The 17,640-nt window shown below is 39.0% G+C and overlaps 1 protein-coding gene across 2 annotated transcripts in view; it reads left to right on the top strand.

Moving 5' to 3' along the window:
- Nucleotides 1-17,640, top strand: part of CARPB (Carbonic anhydrase-related protein B) — a 66,628-nt gene that overhangs the window by 18,505 nt on the left and 30,483 nt on the right. For both annotated transcript variants that reach the window (XM_017157515.3, XM_017157514.3), the window contains exon 2: nt 5,049-5,359. In XM_017157515.3, the coding sequence (XP_017013004.1) occupies nt 5,302-5,359 (58 nt within the window). In that variant the 5' untranslated portion in view covers nt 5,049-5,301. The remainder of the gene's footprint in view (nt 1-5,048; nt 5,360-17,640) is intronic.

The raw sequence follows: 17,640 nt of genomic DNA on the forward strand, positions 1-17,640 counted from the left end.
GCTTTTTTTTTTTTGAACATTTTAATATGCATGGCAGGGCTCGACACATTGCGAAAATGAAAAGAACAAAAGCGGGTGGACAGGGTTAACCCCCTTTTCGGGGGGCTGCAGGATCGGAAAAAGAAAAACCGCCGGCGGCGGCAAACGAAATAAATTTGTCAGCCATTGCAATATTCTTCTTCGCGGGCCGCAAATGAAACTGGAATGGAATGGCTGTGGACCTGGTCAATAAATAAATAAAAGTAAAATTTATATATATATATATATATATGTATATACAACGCATACAAGGCTGCAATTGTGCATGCAAAATATGAAAAGACATTTTTCGGTTAACGTATCGCCCAGCCACCATTTTCCCCGCTTTTCCTGCTTTTCCCACCCCTTTTCCTTTGGCCAAACTGACAATAAATGTCATTTAGTTGCAGGGAAAAAAGGGGAAAGGGAAAAGGGGCTTTCGAGATCCTGCAGCTGCTCAGCTGCATGGCAATGCCAATAAAATTTATTTAAAGCAAATTAAGGATCCAATGGCCTGCGAATGATTTGTGTGTGTCCTGCAAAAACCAGACAGAGAGATCCTGCGAGTCCTGTGAGTCCTGTGCCTGCGGCTAATCGGACACACGCAGATATCCCTGGGGATTAAGCCCCATTTACAAGTTAAGCCCAATTGTCAGTAGTCCGAAATTAAATGTTTTCCATAATTTAGGGCTTTCATCGTCATGTTTTGTTTTTTCCCTTGTTTATATCGATTAGGGAAAAATCTTAAAGTCCCAAAAAAAGGAAGCGTTGCATTTAAGACGAAATCTCGAGCCAAATACAACTCAATTATTTATGGAATAAATGCAGCACACGCACAAACAATTCACATTTCTGGATGCTTAAACTCTGGGATTTTAAATTCGGTTCGTTTCGTTTCGTTTTGCCCGGCACAAAAGCGACTTATTAAAATTCAAATAAAATATAAAATGTGTGCCCAATGTGTAAACTGTGCGACAAATGCCTGAAATGCGAGATAAGGCTGCATTCAAATTGCATAATCTGCTGCCATTGTTGTGCGTCTCCGTCTTCGTGTTTTCATTTCCCAGCTTCCAGATTTCAGCTTCCAGCTCCCAGCTTTTTCGCACTAAGTTAATTGAGAAGTGTAGTTTAATTTGTGGCCCCAAAAACAAGTTTGGTCCGGCAAAGTGTTGGCAAAAGTTGCCAAATGAATTTCACTTATCGTAACTGGCAGCTGCAGATCAAATGAAATGCCGGCCCAAAAATGACAATCTCCGAGCAAAAATAGTTGCCACTGCAAGTCGTTCAATAAAAATGTATTTATTTTTTGATTTTTCCGTTTGTATCTTTTTCTGAAATTCCGTTTTCGTTTTTTTTCGCCTTAAATTAGCCAACATTTTTAAATTAACGTAGGATCACTTGGTTTAATACATTAAACTTTACTTTATCTGAAATTTATCATCTGTATTTTTATTTGTATTAATGTCTGCATTATGTAAACAATAATCTAATCTAAAGAAACATTTACTTTTTGCCGTATCCGAATTCGAAATATCCCATCTAGTAATATTTTTTTTCTGTAAATTTCTTGACTTGATGGCTTCATTAGCTTCGATCTGCTATTAACTTGGGGCCCATATGCAAACATGTGATAGCTGGGGTAAATTTTCAATTACGTTCGTGACATGACATAAAACGTAAATTAAGGCAGGAACGTCGTCTACATCGTCTGAAAGCCCGGTCAGCATGGGCGGCGGTGGCGGCGGTGGAAAGGGGGGTGTAACGCTTGATTTGCTCTGACATAAGTGGGGGTTCTGTTTGGGAGTAGGAAGTTTAGGAGTCGGACTGGTCGCCTTATTGTTACGCCTACAACGAAGCCATTCCGGCATTCCTGGCATTCAACATTCGCCATTTGCTGCTCGAGGTTTTTCCACAGTCTATGTGTGTCCATGTGTGTGTGGCTGTGTGTGTTGGCCAACAGCGACGAGTGCATGTTAAGTGCCTTATTATCCTGTTTATGTAACCGTGCAGTTTTGTTTTTGGTCCGGGAGAAAAGAGCGGTCACATGTCCCGCTGTCCCCTTGTTTTCCCCCGCTTTTCTCCCTCCGTTGTTTTCCATTTTCATGTTTTATTCAGGCCTAGTTTACAAATTGTCGCAACGGCTCTGTGGAACGTGGCCAGCACGAAATGAATATTTTGAATACAAATAACTTAAAGCGGACATTCGGAGTAGAGTGCTTGGGACTTTCGGACTTCGAACTTCACTCCGAAACTTGAGGCCAAATTGCTCAATTCGCCAAAAACAGAGTGGACAGAACTTGTTGCCTTGTTTTTCCGGCCAAAAGTGGACTTTTTGGAGTAAATAATTCCGGTGCACCCCCCCTCCTGAATAGTTTCAAGTTCACTTTCAGCTTTCGACTCAAGGAGAAACTTCAAGCCGACCAAAATTGAGGTTCCCGAAAATGTTCGGTGCTTCTGTGTTTTTCGCCTCTCAGTCTAAGCTTAATTAAAGTGTCTGCATTTTACACATTCAGCAAGAGGAGAACAAGTTAAGCACATGCTAATAAAACTAACCGACATTTAAAATTTACTGTGATGGTGGGCGAAATATATTTTTAGAATTTATTTAAACGAATTTGAATTTTTTTTCTGTTTGTTTTTTTGCTATAACTTGGCCAAAAATGGTCCTACACCAAAAATGAATACTGTTTTGAACAGATAACTAAAAAATAAAAAAATCCATAACACTTCCCTGGTGATACTGCAAAAATAAAATTTTCGCCAATTTTCAATTTTTTTGTAAGGGGGTACCTCATGATTTTTTACGAAAAATGGCAAAAAAATAAAATGTCCAGGTTTAAATGCCAATCGATAGTAAATTTAATAACGAGTTCAGAAAGGTATGACAAGCCATATTTGGATCAATATTTCATTTTTTACGGTTAAAAAACCAATTATTTTTTTGTGAAAAATTGGAATCTGGTTTTTTGGCAAAAATTTGAATTTTTTTGTGTTTGTTTTTTTGCTATAACTTGCCCAAAAATGGTCCCACAACAAAAATGAATACTGTTTTGAACAGATAACTAAAAAATAAAAAAAATCCATAACACTTCCCGGGTGATCCTGCAAAAATAAAATTTTCGCCAATTTTCAATTTTTTTGTAAGGGGGTAGCTCATGATTTTTTACGAAAAAATGGCAAAAAAATAAAATGTCCAGGTTTAAGTGCCAATCGATAGTAAATTTAATAACGAGTTCAGAAAGGTATGACAATCCATATTTGGATCAATATTTCCTTTGTTACGGTCAAAAAACGAATTATTTTTTTGTGGAAAATTGAAATCTGGGTTTTTGGTAAAAAATTGAATTTTTTCTTTTCGTTTTTTTGCTGTAACTTGGCTAAAAATGGACGTACACCAAAAATGCATACTGTTTTGAACAGATAACAAAATAAGAAATAAATCCATGACGCTTTCCGGGTGATCTTGAAAAAATTTAATTTTCGCCAATTTTCATTTTTTTTGTAATTGCCAATCGATTGGAAATTTAATAACGAGTTCAGAAAGGTATGACACTTCATATGTGATATCAATATTTCCATTGTTACGGTAAAAAAACTAATTATTTTGTGTGGAAAATTGGGATCTGGGTTTTTGGAAAAAATTGAATTTTTTCTTTTCGTTTCCAATTTTTCCAATGTTTACGTATACCTATAAACACTTAATTTTAATTTTAGAAAATATTTAAAAGCAATTTTAAATAATTAACTTTGTGAATCTGCCAGTTGGTTAAAAAATGATGTAATATTCATATCCGACTTACTATTCTTCTGGCTATTTATGATTGTTTAATCAAACTGAAAAAACTGAAGAACTTCTTTTGTTTTGTCCGCAACCTCTTTGGAAATTCCTAGTTTCTCTTTGCGGAAATTCTTAATCGTTGATCGATTGAAAGTCCTCACCTTTTCCCACTTCGATTAGCAGCTGCTGTAAAGTTTTCCACGACCAAGTTTCTGGGGTCGTACGTTCCTGAACGTTCCGTACATTCCGCCACCCAACCCAAGTGTATTTATCATGATTTAGATCCGGCGGTAGGATATATGTATGCAGAAACTTCGGAGGGGTTTTTCAGGAGTAGGGATAGTACTTTTCTCCTCTCTTTCTTTCCCTCTCCTTCTCTGTCGAGCACTTTAGTGCAGGCTAATTACAAAAAGTGAAAACACAATTCATTTTGCTTGTGGTTTATGCGTTTTCTTTGCTCTGCCCCGCCCACTTTTCCGCATTTTCCGCCCCCCCGCCCCCTCAGCGTTATAAAAATGTTTATGGCTGACGTTTGTTGCCATAAAAATGCGAAGTTGTCGGGGCTACCGTTGCGAATGCGATTACTTGACGACCAGAAAGGTCACTCAGCCGTGGCCATTGTTGTTGTTGTTCGCCGTGTCCTTGCTGCCAGCACCCACCCACTGACGTATGTGTGTGTGTGTGTGCTGTATTTATGGCATTGTGTTTGTTAATAACATTTGCAGCAAGTGCATTCCATCTCTGACGTAATGCCCTCGAAGGGCCGAAACCACTACACCATGCACCATTTATGGCCAATACAAGTGCTCCCGAATTCCCTGTAAAAAAAGGGGTAGATAAATGGATTGGCCAAAAATAATTATTACATATTTATTGAAATTGTTATGCATTAATATCTTTATAAAGGTAACCATAAATGTTTTATTTTGAGGGTAAATATCTTACTTTAAATATTTAATTTGATTTTCAATCTCTAATAATTTTCCAAATAAAAAACATAATTTGCTAAATTTTAAAAAAATATTTAAAAAAAGGAGAAATTTTGAATAATTTTTATTATTTAAAAAATATTATTTTTTCCATAAATATGTAGAATTTTCAACCCATTTTTTTTATACAGGGTACCCCTTGCTTTGGTACACCACTCGAAAATCATCGTGGCCATGTTGTCCTAATTAATTTAGGTCCCACCCCGCAATCTATGCACCGCTCACTCATTTTCCACCGCTCTTCTGTTTTTTTTTCTTTGCAGTACTTGGCCGTGCAATTACGCAGAATGCCGTTTGCCTTTTAAGTTGCATATTGTTCGACGATCGGCGGAGGAGCAGCAGGAGGAGGAAAAGCGGAAAAGCGCGGAAAAACGGACGTTAGTGAAGTGGAGAGGAGTGGAGTCCGAGGAGTCGGAGGAGTGAAGTGCCACTGACAGTGGCAGTAAGTTACGGGCCAAGTTTCGCCGGAGTCGCCTTGTCGCTGGCGCAACTGGCATAACTCAGAGCTGATGAAATATGGAGCTGCTGCAGGCCCTCTGCTGCACGCTGCTCCTGCTTTTGGCCCGGATGCAAGGTGAGTCCTGCAGAGAAGAGGGAGAGCGAGTCCCGGTCCCTTTAGCCTTCTGACAGTTCGACCCCCGCCATTTGGTTAATATTTGCCCGCTGTCAGCGCATCCGCTTTGATCTAGTCAAAAATTGAATAATTCCCACTCGTCAGTACCGTGCGCCCCCCCCCCCCTCCAACTGCCACGCCCCTTTGGGGTCAGTGTCAACCGTGTCAACGATATGCGATATGCAAATTTTCCACATCAACCTGACACGAGCTTGCATAACTTGCAACACTGCAAGTTGGGCAAACAACAAGTAGAACAGCATCGACATGAGCAGCAGCAATAACAACTTTAATGCACTGCAAAAAAAAATAGTATTGTTTATTGGGAGTTATAAAGAAAGATGTTCTAAATTTATATCTCATCAAAGAAATTATATATTTATTTGGGGAAAATTCTAGTCATATTTGAAGGATTTATTACTATTTTACTGGGTATTGAAGAAACATTTAAATTATAAAATAAGGTATTTATAATTGTTTTTATATTTTTATACTATATTTTATTAAGATATTTATAATAGTCCTATTACTGGACAATTTAGACATTATAGGTATGAAAGTATTTAAAATATAATAGTTCATACTTAAAAAATTATATTTTAATGCCTTATAATTTTAATGCATTATTATTAATATTCTAAATAACTGCAGCAAATGGTTTATTCAGTAATTTTGCGAGGCTAAGATTTATTTATAGGTGTTAAGATATTTGTATTTCACTTTGGTAAATATTCAAAATTTTTGCAGTATATTTTTATACATCCTTCATTCATGTTTAATAGTTTATTTAGTATTAAGCCATGTTAACATTTATTTATACGTGTTAAGAAATATCCTCAAAATCTCCACAGTGTTTTCTATTGATTTAAGTGCAACTCAGTAGCTCTTTTTTTTTTCAATTAGCGTTCTTGGCTAAATCCATGAATTTTTGCAGCAGTGCAGCAGCTTGCAGTCACGTCCTCCGATAAGCTTCCTGTGCACTTGTGGTTAGTTTCTGGGCCCTGGGAGCGCCGCCTGCTGTCTTATCAATGCCACAGATCTGTCATCGTAAATTCAACATTAATTGCGAAGCGGTCGCATCCCAGCCCCTTGGCACAGATAATGAGCAACAGAATAAATAAATAAATTGCAGCTAAAACGGGCCAGCAGGCGGGGGGTTCCAAATTACCAGAAACGGATGCAAGTGGCCAAAAAGTTTGCACATTAATCGAGGCTACTTAGGCCAAGTTTCAGGGGGAAATCAGGAGGGACTTTTTGGGGCATCTTCATTTGCATTGCGACTTTGGGGAAAGCCAATGAAACTCAAACTCAAATCGATAGATGCAAATGCGTAAAAGTTTTCATGCCCAGTAATTTTATTTCAAATTTGATCAAATTTTAAATCGAAGAAAAGGAATGAATGTTCAATCGGTAGTTAAATATTGTAACTAAATTGTGGATAGCTGGCAAAAATTAAAATAAATTGAATAGCCCAAGTTATTAGACATTTTCTTTAAGCCTTTGTTGTAAATTTCATCAAATTTTAAGTCGAAGATTGAAATTAATTTTAAATACATTTCTGGATGGCTGGCAAAAATTAAAATAAATTATTTGGCATTTTCCTTAAGCCTTTATTTTCTTTCCAATAAATATCGCCTCGAAGGTGATTCAAACTCTGACCCCACGGCTATGACCTACAGACTCCCCGGCCAACCGACACTCATAAAAGTTGCAACTGCTAAATATTTACTTCCAGCGGCCGCTATAACTTTGAACACCGACTTTAAGGCCCCCGCCACAGACATATACTAGATTATATATAGGTGCGCTCGGCATTTCATAGTCCTACAAATGTATATATAGACAAATATATAGCCGGCGGGCTCACAAAAACTAGGATAGCCAAAAAAAAAAGTAGCTTAAAAATAAAACTATATATAGTTTAAGTATATATATATAGGAAAAACGAAAATATCACGAAGATGAGGAAGACGGACAAAAAATGCAAAAAGCAGCAGGGAAAAAGAAATGTTCATGCAATAAATTCACGTTGAAATTTTGCAATAGTTGCGTCTGCGAGTTGCAGCAGTAAACGCTCGAGGATGAGAAGAGAAGGCAGGGGCGGCTAGAAGAAATAAAAGGGGGCTGGATAGAAAGGCTGGCCTCCCCCCCCCAAAAATACAAAAAAAATAGAAGGAAAACCCAACCCAGCTAACCCACCCACTTTGAGTTGAGTGGTTCCTGCTGCTGCTTAATTTTGCAGCACCTCCTGTGCTTAAGTAAACTTTTCCATGGGTGGGTGGCGAAAAGGGGGTGGACGGGGTAGACTAAGGGGTGGACTCGGGTGGCCAGCGATAAGCAGGCCGCTCTCTGCACAATTTTTGTTTGCCCCATTCGATTAAACTAAACATAAATTTCATGGACGATAAATCAGCCGTGAGCGTTGGGACAGTTGCACCTGCAGCTTGCAACCTGCAACCTGCCCCCGCCCATTGAAAAGGCGGGAGGGGGGGGTTTCTGTCCAGCCTTCCGCCTCCTTTGGGCACGTGTGGGAAATCAAAAGAGTGCCGGGCATGGAACGTTTGGCCGCTGAGCAAGGAGCATCCTCTTAGGGCTTAATAAATTAATTCGCCCTAAATAATACCCTTCATTGGGCAATTTACAGTGATATCGCGTCCCCTTTCGCCACCGCCCCTTGTTTCCGCCACCCAAAAAAAAATCAAATTGCAACGCGAAATTGAAAGAAGCATTTCTGAAATGATTTTCGGCTGGGTCGCAGCTGCCGTTGTCGGTTCGTGTCGGAAATAAACAAAATTCCAAAGTGGCAACAAGCTGCCAGGCAAAAGTTGAGTGCCCTACAGTGCGTTACGACAGTGTAAGGCTGAAGCGATCTGTTGGGAGGCAAATTTAAAAATTTAATCATAAATTACCATACATTTTATTTATTGTATTTTTATTCGTTTAGTTCTGAGTTAATCATAATTTAAATATATTATTTTTATTTAGCATAGATTAGTTCTTAGTACAAAGCTCCAACAAACATTATATATTTCTTAGATTAATTTAAAATTTAATTTTTTTTTTGCCTTAAGATAAATCATTTTTTTAATGAAAGAAAGAAATAAATGTTAATTTTTTTTATAGAAGTTTACTTAAAATATACTTGCTTGCAACCCTTTTTTAGTCTCCAATATTGCTTAGAAAATGATGACTCTTCGCTAACCATAACTCTTTAATTTCGAACTATAAATATACCTACACAAGAAAAAAAGAAGCAGTTGCTTCTTTAGCAGCTTACCTGGCTATTTTTGTATTCTTTTTTTTTTGGGACCTCCAGTCGGCTACGTAATGTGGCACGTACCTAGCAGGGGAATGGATCTTCGGACATGGAAAAGGGGAAGGGGGCTTCAAAGTTTGTTAGCTTCTGTGCAATGGCCATAACAACAACATATCTGTCTGTGTGTGTGTGTCTCTGCGAGTGTGTGTGTTAATGCTAAATTAAGTTGCTGCACGTCGTAGCATATACGTCGTAGTATGTGTGTGTGTGTAGGTGGGTGGTTGGTGTTTTCCGGAGGAGGAAAATGGGAAAATCGGTGGGTGGCTCTGGCTTGTATGCTCAACCGCCGGCAGGCTGTAATCCCAAAAACATTAAACTGGCCGCGTCAGGACATTGATTTTCGCTTTTGCCCAATATTTAGCCAGCTCTGCTTCTTATCTGTGCATGGGAATCCCCCCTATATATATATATATATAGGAAGCATATATACGTAGCATTCGTATACCATCTCCATTCTGATTTTGTGCAAATGAAAATTCAATTTGAAATGGAAATTATACTTTTTCTTCACTTATTTTCGCATTGTTGTTGCTGCTTGTTTGTTTGTTATTCTCTCCCAGCTACTCTTTTTTTTGTTTTTCTCCTTCAGATTTTCCTGCTCTGTGAATGTGTGTTGCATTTGAAAATCGTTTCGATTTTGTGAGTGTGTGACTGGGCTGGGCTTAAAAAAATCAGATGGAAATATGATTGCAAACTGATGCACACAACCGAAAATTTGTTAACATTTTGGGCTTTAACGTAAGATTAAAGATCATCTTTAAAAATATGTAATACAATTGTTTTTCTTAATTTTCCTCAACCATTTTAAACTTTCAAAAAAACACACCATAAAAGTATGCTATATTTTCTGTCCTACTTCTTCATATGAGAACTGTTTAAATTTAAAGGTTTCATAGAATAACTAAAATATATTTTTTAATAAAAAAAAGGGCAATTACACGACTAAGCTTTTAAACTCCAGTAAACTTTATTTTGTTTAATAAATCGATTGAATTGTTCTATACATGGGCTTACATGACGTATGCTTAATGTGGGCTTACATAACGTATACGTAATGTGTTACCAAATTATAAAATTGTTATTTTAAAAAATAAAATATTAAAATAGGCAATTGCAAAACTTTTTATTTATTAAACATAACGTATACGCCCTGTGTTCCGCTGGACGAATTAAAAATATTTATAATTGATTATTAAATGAAGTAATATTTTCTTGTTGTGTCTTTTCTGTTTTTGTTTTTTTTTTATTGTTGCAGGAGACCCGAAAAGTGTGTCTCAATTGAATTGCTGGCCAAACAATGTCCAGAAATTCCTCTTCACTGCTGGAAATTGTTTATTTATTGAGTTAATCAGGGAGCAAAAGGGGGTGGTGAAGGTTGAGTGGGTGGCGGTGGGCGGTGACTCCTCATGCATGACCAATAATCCTCGAATGGAGACATAAAACAATGGCCGACGAGCATAACATAATTTCCAGCACTTAACCATGGCCAACTGCTGAACTGTTGAACCCAGCATTCCGCAACCACCCCCTTTTCCGCCATTCGGTGACATTTTCCACCCCCTTTGTCCTCTCTCATCCGGTTTTTGGCCTCGCTCGAAGTCGAAGCGGGTCATGCATTTTTCCGCTTCGCTTGTTTTCAAACTGATTTCAATCTGTTTCTGCTGTCTTTCGATCTTCCTTCCTTCCGACTTTTCACCATGACCCCCTCCCACTGTGACCACACCCCCTTTTCTGTCCCCCATTTGGCCTTTTGTTTCATTGTTGCCAAAAGTCGTTGGTTTTCTTTTTTTTTCTTTCTGTTTCTGTTGTTACTGTCGCTTGGCCTGCCGGTCATCATCATCATCAGCCTCATCGTTGGCATTTTGCTTTCAATTTGTGGCCAGAATTGAAAGAGAAAACAACCCTTCAAGACGAAACCGCCCGCTGACCTCTGACCCTTCGCCCCTCTCCCCACGTCTCTTTCCCTGTCCTCAAATCGCTTAAGTTGCCACGCCTCGCGCGCTAATGAAAAGCTACTGCCAGTTGTTGTCCACAAATGATTTTTCGCTTTCCTTTCCGAGACACTTTTCAGAGGTACACTACCTTGTAAATTACAAATAAAAATATTTTATAGTGTAGAAATAAAGATATAAATATTTCATATGAAGCTTTACATTTACATAGAAAATGTAGTTTTAGTTATATTTTTGATTTATTTAACAGATCATAGATCGAGCATAGTGTTCTTCAAGGGAAGATATCTTTGCCCCCGACTTTTCTTTATTAGAGATTCTCCCATTCTATTCCTCCCTCCTTTTTTTTGTTCATTTTCTTCATCATTTGGCATTTCTTTTTTTTCGGGTTGAACAATGAAAATTAGCAGGAGAAATAATCAAGTGCAGTTTTAATTTGCACAATGCCCCGGCTTCGTTGAAGAACTCTCCCCTTGGGCCTTTCTCCGCCATTTCGCCATTCTTTTCCGCCAGAGCCCCCCACCCCTGGGTTTTTCCACCCCCGCGGAGGCCGCGTCATCTTCTCTCGGCGCGAAACAAAGGATTCGCAGAGACAAAGGCTCCCGCCAGGACGCTTCTTTCTTTTATTCCGCTTTTCTTGTTTTTTTTTTTCGCCCCGCTTTCTTTTTCTCCTTTTTTTAGCCCCCCACAATTTTGCTGATTTTTTTCTCTTTCTGTTTTGGGTCCAGTGCGGTCACAAATAATTGGCCCGATGCCGCTTTGACGTTTAAATTTTATTGAATGGCAGCTGCAATTGGCAGTTGGCAGTTTGCTGGCCGAGAGTTTCCAGTTTCCAGTTGAGTTCTAAGCTCGCTTAATTGTTCCCAATGGCTGGAACAATGGCATGGCAACAATGGCCGCCGGAAGTGGGTTGCGGGAGGGGGCGGGAATCCAAGGGGGGCGTGGCAATGGTGCCTGCATAATTCTTTTACGCCTCATCGATGTGCAAAAGAGTGGGGGTTAAAAACTTGGCTAATAAATGATCCCGGCCAGACATAATAATTTTTCCCAACTCCCCCACAGAGTATGTGTGAGTCACATATACACGACACGACACCCACACACACATGTGCATTATTCACGCCTCATTTGGTTTTTGCCTTGGGCTTTGGGGCTAATTTGCCTTTAAAAGTGCGACAGCATTTTACGCTTAATTTGGCATTGATAACATTTCGCCCAAGACACCTGTTGTGTGTGTGGGTGTTTTCTATGTGTATGTGTACGTTTATGTGGGCTCTCAGACATTAGTATGTGTGTTTGTGACCCTAAAAGAGGCCTACACATTTTTCAACTCACAGCAAAAAAGCAGAAAAGCACTTCAGCAGCAAAAAAAAAAAGAGAAAAAAAGAAAACAGCAACAATCATAACAATAATCATAACAAAATGCGAGAGACAGTCTGAAGTGGCTCCCCTGTACAGTGAACCCCTCGCCGTTTAACGACCCTAAACAAGTTTGGGGGAACGAAACACAGTGGCAAGAAGGTACGGGAAAATATGCTGAATTTTTAGAAAATATTTTAAATACATGAGGCTTCCAAGAAAAGATAATTATATAAATGCAATATTTTTAATGAGTGAATTTTTAGGGTATATTGTTTTTTATTAGCATTATTCAATAATGAGCTTTAAATTCACTTTTGAAGGTGTCCAAAAGTAGGCAACAATATTTGAAATTCGGTATTGAGATGTTTTTATTCCAAAAAAAGAGGGTATTGCTTTTCTTTGCATACTTTTAGATGCCTTTGTAAGTGGTTACAGAGTCTTAATTTTTGTTGTAATTTTTTTTTTAATTATTAAATATATTTAAATTAATTCCAAGCTCCTGACACCACTGTGCTTAGGAAAAGGAATCTGGCATGCTGACATTGATACGTCGCCAGTGCGTGCTGCTAAAATTTTATGATGTGGGCCAGGCGCACTTACCCCTGGATTTTGCCAGAGTTTTTGTTGGATTTTCCCACCTCCCCTCCCCTCGCGTAGCCTTCCCCCTGGGAAATGGGCTGCCCAGGTGACGGCAAATTGATGCTGTTATTGTCAACGGGCGTCGTTTCCTTCGTCTCCTTAGAGGGGTGTTTTCCGAGGGGGGTTTACCCAAAGTGCCAAAATGCCAAACGCTGTCAACTGTCATTTGGGGGCCTCCCTTATCGACGTCCCTTTCGGAATTTCCACTGTGTCATGTCAGGCGGCCATAATCATTGACATTCATACATAATGGACTCATTGATATTCGCTGGCAACAACAAAAGGTCAAGTGGCTTTGGCCCGCCCTTAAACCTGAAACCTGAAGCCTGAAACCCACCCCCTTTGCCTTTATTGTTGTGCTCTCTCGTTGGGGTCATAACGGTAATTGCCAACAAAACGAGTGATTAACCTGACAATACGCTCGCACGCACACATGGCGGCGGTCCATCTACACACACACAATGCACGCCACGCCCACCCATTGGCCCTTTGACCTTGCCCATGGGCAATCCCCCCTACACCTCCCCCTTCACCATTTTCCCCACCAAATGCACTTGCATCCCATGTGTGTGTTTTGGGCAAGGGAATGTGTGACTTTGACACGGCACAATGGCAAATACAATGGGGAAAAGGGAAAAGGGAGAAGTGAGAGAGGAAAACCTAGAGGAAAAGCGGGAGGAAAAGCCAGAGTCCTGGCAGGTCAAACACGAGAGCCAAGCCAACTTAAGGGGACAAATTTCAGCGGTTCAGAGCTTGAAACCATGAAGTAAGCATTTAAACCGAGCATTAAATAAGAGTGCCGCCCATAAAAATATATACCACAAAGCAAGCTGGGAAAAACCGCAGACTGACCGGAAAAATTAGTGCACCCATGTGGAGTGGCTAAAACCGAAACCAAACAACATTAAGCCGAGTAAGGAAAAGTAAATATAATTATAGCATTTTATTAGCAAGTGTGCGCACCAGAATTCTTCAAGACGGCGAACATTTTAAAGTGGTCAAAAAGGAAATATAGAAAATTTAAAAGATTAGATATTTCCAAATAAAATATTAAAGATTATTATAAGTAAATAAAATTATAGAAATATTATTATATATTTATAAATTAAAAAACATATATTATTGATAAAAAGGTAAAAACCATAAAAATCGAATAAAAAAAAATGTTCAGTAAATTTAAAATAAAATCTAGGCAAATCAATTAAACACTTTAAGTGCAGAAAAATCCCACAGGAATACTAAACAAAAAAAAGAGAAAACAAAACAATAAATGCAAAAATAGCAGGCGTAAAAAATGCATGTTCATTTGAATTCTGTATTTATGCAATTTTATCTCAGCTCTTATTCTCTCTCTCTCTCTCTGTTTTCATTTGCTGGCCAATTACGATTTGTTAGGGCCATCATTTATGCAGCATTATGCTGCATTATTAACCGATTCAATTATTAAGTGAGCCGAACTGCAGTTGTCGGGCCATCATCCATTGCAACGGCCCGGCCATTAATTATTCGTGGTGTGTGGAAACAAAAACGATTTGCGCCTTAATTGCCGGCTGAGTTTCCCTCGCTTTTCCTCACCTGTCGACGCTTTCCCACTTTTCCTGCGCTCCATTTCAAATGTCCGTGAGGCGAGCAAGCAAATCACTCAAAGGGGATCAGCAAAGGCTCGCTTTGATTTCCAGACCCAACAAATTATTGAGCAGACAGCCGAAGGGGAAGGGGAATGGAAGGGGTTGTTGGAAAAGCTTGGAAAAATCCGGAAAACTCGGCAGCAGGGCGGCTGAGATTGGCAGGCGATTGAAAGAAGTCGGACAGCCCTCAAAAAAATAGAAAAGAAAAACAAAGTTTGCCCAATCTCTCTCTTTGGGTTTCCGAGGAAAATTCGGGGAGCGGGTGAAAACTATTTCTAAAATATTTAAAGCGCTTCAAGCTTCGGTTTTCTGTGGTTTAGCTTACCAAATTGGATAAACATGTCCATTTTCAAGACCATTTTCGCTCCATTTGTTGCGTGTATTTTCTTTGAGACAAACTTTCTTTTCAGGGGAAACTAAAATTATAAATGAAATTAAAATTATACAAAAAATACCAAGTTTTCCCTATATATTTTTTGTAAAAGTTCATGGGTTCACAGAACCTACTTATCAAAGGCTTATCTTTGTGTGTTTCTCGTTTATTTCATTGGATTCCTTGAATTTAATTTCCCCCGGGTGGCGATGGCATAAACGAACGGCAAAATGCAAATGAAATTCGTTTATTTAATTTCGGGCTACCTAATTCTGCCAGCCCGTTTGACAAAAAAAAAGAAAGAAAAACCCACTAGCTTTTCCTTTTGGCAATGCAACTCACACAACTCAGTTTTCAGGTGCATTGGCATGCGTGACGATGGCAGGAGTCGAAAGTTTTCCCCTTATTTTCCATTTCCCTGTTCCCAGCCGAACGTGCAACTTTGTGGCTTTTCAACGCCTTGGACTTTCGGAATCTGCCGCCCATTTTCCAATTTTCCCAACTGCAAGTGTGTGCGTGTGTGAGCGTGTGTCTTTGAGGCAGTTAGAGGCTAAATTAAAATTACAACTTTTGCTGCTTTGCGTGTGCCCCAAAAACCAAAAAACAAAAACCAGACTAAAGAAGCTAAATAAAAAACAAGAGAGAACGTTATAGTCGAGTGCCTCGACTATTAGATACCCATTACTCAGCTTTCCAGAACTTTCAATTCTGCCTAGCACATCTTCCGTCTCTCTCTAGCGCAGGTGAATGCACTTGTGAAAAACGTATACAAGCAAAAAGAGACAAAAAATGCGCGCCGCATTTCAAATAATTTAAAATTTGCATTAACATAATGTGAATTAGAGTGACCACAGAAAAAAAGGCAGATTTTTTCCAATGCCATTTCCTAGATGGCGCTAGTGTATATTGTATTGCTTCATCTACCGCCAGATATTGGTACTATTGGGCATGAAAGGCGGAAATGTAGGCGCTGGCCAGGTTAAGGCGTTTATTGGGTTTGTGGGCGTTAGAGTGGGCGTGGCAATTTTTTACTTAGCCAATCGATAGGTATTGACGAAGCGAATACATATCAGTTACTATTTTCATAATAGCTTTAAAACTGTGGGCGTTAGAGGGGGCTTGTGGGCGTTAGAGGGGGCGTGGCACCTTTTTGAAACAAACTTGCGCTGCGTAGGAGCTCCTAGAATCTGCGTGCAAAATGCCAATCTTCTAGCTTTTATAGTTTCCGAGATCTCAGCGTTCATACGGACAGACAGACAGACAGACAGACAGACGGACAGACAGACGGACAGACGGACATGGCTAGATCGACTCGGCTAGCGATCCTGATCAATAATATATATACTTTATGGGGTCGGAAACGCTTCCTTCTACCTGTTACATACTTTTGCACGAATCTAGTATACCCTTTTACTCTACGAGTAACGGGTATAATAAAGCAAAAAAAAATGCAAAAGCAAAAGCAGGCGAAAGACTGCCTAATAAAATTGGCCCAAGTACGTTTTGTAAAAATGCCAAAAATTTGCTTGAGAAAATTTCCAACTTCCGGCACGAACAAGTCGAGAGATGTTGTAGTATTTGTAGTAGCAGTTGCCGTGTTTGTTTGGCGAGATTTGCATGCAAAACATGTGTAAAATTGAAGCATCGACTGGTCAGAAGGGGGGTTGAAAAAACAGAGAAGGGGAGTGGAGCCCTTCCTTTGGCTTTCCTCTTTTTGGGCCGAGTGTGGACGTGCCAACGTCATCGTCATTGGCCACTTTGGTCAAGACTCAAGACTCGCTTTTCCCTCCTCCTGGCCAAGATATGCTTGGCTGGTCAAATTTAATAGCAATGCGATTTGATTTCCAAGTGTCTTCGGTGCCTCTGATTCCTGGCTTCTGATTCTGATTCCGATTCCGATTGCAAAGGCGCTTGCGATTCTGCTGTAAATGCACATAAAAGTGATGACAAGCAAGTCCCCAAACAAAACAGAATTAAAAACTGATTGATCCCCTGGCTATAATTGGTACAGCTTTGAGATTATAGAGCCAATTATTCTTGGGAATAATTAAATATTTATTTATGATTTACAAACTAGTATAAAATTATTAGGATTATTTTTTTAAAAAGTCCTTAAACATATAACAAAGTTAATGCCTGAATGATTCCAGTTTAATAAAAAATCTATAGTAAATCTTGGAGACTGTAGGTTTAATTTTATATCTACGTTATTAATGACAAAAAATCATTAAAAATTATTTGGGAGTATTTAGTACAGACTTATTAAACTAATTAAAAGTTGCCAAACAAAAAAACAGACTTAATATCTGAATGATCCCAGTTCTATTGTCTTCATTTATTTATTTATTTGAATAGTAATTTCAAATTATCGTTTTCTGTGAATATACTTTATTTATTGATTTAAATATTAACATACAATTATTCTAGAATTTTTATTGCCGCCTTTAACTGTGACTTTCTAAGCCCATTTTTTTCCCATTTAATTTTTCACAACTTTCGAGCCAAAACTTTAAGCAACTCATCGGTTATTTATAAAGAGAGACCAAGCCCCACTGGCGAAAATAAATAAGCCACAAGGTCGTGGAAAAGCGAACACACACAGTCACATGCAAAAAATTGGCATAATTTCCTTTGGCTCGGCAACAAATCAAGAGCATTCAAGGTGCTGCGGCCACATTAGCGCCACCTGTGTGCGCTTAGATGAACTAGCAGCCGCTTTTCCTTTACCTTTTCGTATTTTTTTTTTTGTTCCGGAAAATGCGAAATGTAATTTTCAGTGGGCTGGCTGAAAAATCAGCAGACATCGATTTCTTGGGTTCGCTCGCCGAAACGAAATGAAACTGAAACGAAAATAAATGCCAATGGCTCATTTATCATGGCCAACACATGCACATGCTTCTGGCTAACACCCACACACACACACATGCATAGTGGCCCCTTTAGGCCCTTGAAAATGGTAGCATACTTTGCAG

This window comes from Drosophila takahashii, chromosome X (genome assembly GCF_030179915.1).
Source record: "Drosophila takahashii strain IR98-3 E-12201 chromosome X, DtakHiC1v2, whole genome shotgun sequence".
NCBI classification, from domain to species: domain Eukaryota; kingdom Metazoa; phylum Arthropoda; class Insecta; order Diptera; family Drosophilidae; genus Drosophila; species Drosophila takahashii.